This window comes from Trichechus manatus, unplaced genomic scaffold, assembly GCF_000243295.1.
Source record: "Trichechus manatus latirostris isolate Lorelei unplaced genomic scaffold, TriManLat1.0 scaffold00103, whole genome shotgun sequence".
Lineage (NCBI taxonomy): Eukaryota > Metazoa > Chordata > Mammalia > Sirenia > Trichechidae > Trichechus > Trichechus manatus.
In genome coordinates, this window is record NW_004444039.1 from 8,240,707 (window position 1) to 8,243,920 (window position 3,214).

General features: G+C 39.7%; 1 protein-coding gene across 1 annotated transcript in view; it reads right to left on the bottom strand.

Annotated features, from left to right (window-relative positions):
* TPMT (thiopurine S-methyltransferase) overlaps nt 1-3,214 on the bottom strand; it is a 26,170-nt gene that overhangs the window by 18,254 nt on the left and 4,702 nt on the right. The window contains exon 3 of the mRNA XM_004382983.2: nt 1,037-1,169. Within this exon, the coding sequence (XP_004383040.1) occupies nt 1,037-1,169 (133 nt within the window). The remainder of the gene's footprint in view (nt 1-1,036; nt 1,170-3,214) is intronic.

Genomic DNA, 3,214 nt, shown 5'->3' on the forward strand with positions numbered 1-3,214 from the left:
CATACCATACCATACCATACTATACCACACCTACCGTATCATACCATACCATACCATACCATACTATACCACACCTACCGTATCATACCATACCTACCATACCGTACCGTACCTACCATACCATACCATACCATACCAAACCTCCCGTACCAGTTGCTGTCAAGTGGACTCCAACTCATGGAAACCCCGTGTGTGTCAGAGTAGAACTGTACTCCACAGGATTTTCAATGGCTGATTTTTTGGGAACAGATTGCCAGGCCTTTCCTCTGAGTGGACTCAAACCACCAACCTTTTAGTGAGCAGCCGAGTGCGTTAACCACTGGCAACACCCAGGGACACCATGAGCCTGATTCCCTTCAAATTTACTTCCTATGAGGTCACAAGGATGGTTTTTCTCAAAAAAAAAAAAAAAAATCTGGCCATGTCACGCTCCTACTTAAAACCTCACTGCGCAGGACGAAGTACAGGCTTCACAGGACACCCAGGGCCGCGGACCTGACCCTGCCTGCCTCCAGCACCATCTGTCCTCATGTTCCAGGAAGGCCTCCCAGACTGGGTTAGGGAACACTCCTCCTCGTGCCCGAGATACCCTGCGTCATGACGCTTAGCTCCGTGTGCTACCAATGGCTTTTTCCACGTTCTCTTCTCTCCTAAGTTCAGAGATTCTTTAGGGCAGGGACTGTGTTATCTTTATTTCTTCCTTGTCTTATGCTGGCCTGGCACAAGGTCAGTTCTCAGAAAATGCATGTTCATAAATGAAAAAAACCAAATAAACAAAAAAACAGGAGTACAGATAGTCTTTCGTTTCAGCTTTCACACATATATAGACAGACAGACAGATATGGGTACATATCTGTCCATAGGTATCCATATCTGCCTGTCTATTATGTATATTTTTAAGGCCAATTCCTCGCACTATATGTCTAGGTGAATATGTGTGATACAGAGGGGCCGTATGATACCTGTCTAATATCCTCATTCACGCAGGCTGAGAGAAACGACTGGAGACTCTGGATTTAACAAAAACAAAACAAACCTTAAATACTTTGGCTCCAGGGATTTGGGTGATTAGCTCTTCTGAGTAAGAGAGATTCTGCTCTGTAAAAAATTCCCGTATCCCAAGTTCACTGATTTCCACACCGACAACACTGTGTCCCAAGTCTGCAAACCTGCAGAAAATCATACATTTACACTTACATTTTAATTTCAAATACAGTACTAACAAATCAAGAGGTGGGCCCCAATATGTATACATTGTCTTTAATTTAAAGGACTTTATATGAATTCAGGTTCATGGGGTTTCACAGAGCACACAGGAAAATAAACCTATGTTCTCCAGCCTCGTGTTATGTGGGATCGTGAAAGGTTGCTTAGATGACACCTTAGCAAAAACAAAACATTTGGAAAATTTTATCTTAAAATGCTTATTTAATACCAATGGATTTGACTAGAGGGCTTTCTGATAGACAAAAACCTTGAAGTGCTTTTCAATTTCCCTAAATCAGCTGTCCAATAGCGCTTTCTGTGATGATGGAAATGTCTGTGTCTGTATTGCCCAATATGGTAGCCAATAGCCACATTGGCTGTTGAGTACTTGAGATGTGGCTGCTGTGACTGAGGAATTTTTTATTTTATCTAATTTTAATTAATTTAAATTTAAGTAGCCACGTGTGGCTAGAAGCTACTGTATTAGAATGCAAAGCTCTCCAGTTATCAACATCCATTTCTATAATACTCTTGTTCTTTCCACTTACTTACGGTAATACAATCCAAAAACTTATTTTATTACCATGTGCAAAGTAATTAGTATTTTTCTAGTAAGCTTTATAATCACAGAATTCACTCTTGGGGGTCATGGACTCAAGAGCAACCAGCCCTAATGACACAAGGCACATCTAGGCAAAGAAATGATTTTATTTCAAATTAAATAAAAACAGTCAATTCTACTGTACTACTACACAGGCCTTCCTAAAGCTCACCACTGTATAAAATCATGCAATAAAAATCACAAGGCTTATGGGAAAAGTAGGTTGGGGCACAACATTATAAACTCTGTCAGTTACACATTGAAAAGAAAAAAGACAGGAACTTAATAAAAATGGTAGCACAGTTTTTACACATGTTAAATGGTTAAGTAACATGTAAAACCAGTTGCCCTTGAGTCAACTCCAACTCATTGTGACACCGTATGTGTCAGAGTAGAACTGGGCTCCGTAGGTTTCCAGTGGCTGATTTTCCAAAAGTGGATTGCAGGCCTTTCTTTTGAGGTGCCTCTGGGTGAACTCAAACCTCCAAGGTTTCAGTTAGCAGCCATGCATGTTGACCATTTGCACCACCCAGGGACTCCTAAAACCCATTGCTGTTGAGTTGATTCCTACTCATAGCGACCCTATAGGACAGAGTAGAACTGCCCCATAGGGTGTCTAAGGATTTGAACTGCCAACCTTTTGGTTAGCAGCTAAACGCTTAACCACTGTACCACCAGGGCTCCCCAGAGATGCCTAGTAATACATAAATAGTACAATATGGCGCTTTGTCTTGAAAAACACCTGAAGTTTACTGATGGAAGTGGGCATTGGATGAGCTGCCACTTGTGAGTTATTAAGTGGTGCAAGGAGGATTATCAGGGTACGGTTTCCTGCATTCACTGAATGTTTCTTGCTGATGAAATTGCCCATCAACAAACGTGAAATTCCTGTAATGCTTACATGGTTCCCTAATACATCGATCAAGTTGAAACAAAATCTCATTTTCAAAACAAGCTGTACAACAAAACAGACTATACCTATTACCTACACAAAAGTATGCAATTTCAATATGGCCAGAGCGTGAAATGTTTGTAGTTTTAAAGTAAAACCTATTAATAACCTGTCTTTCATATTTTCTATGAAAATTTATAAGCAAACATATAATAAATATACTTTTATTCTCCATGCTATTTTTGACTCTACACAGTAAAAAGAAAATCTAAAATGTGAAGATAAGATTAATGCAGTGGTAAAGTCTGGACCTTAAAATCAAAGTTAGGAAAAAAAAAATCACTTTTCACCCCATCCATGTATCCTTCGCATTGCTAGATATCAAAAAGAATCCTCTGAATTTTATCAGATTTGATCAAGGAGTTCAAAGGTTTTAAAATCAGATGTGTAGATTTTTATTTCCACTCAATGTTATGGAAAAATGAAGCACGGTCTACTATAGCCTGGAATAGGCT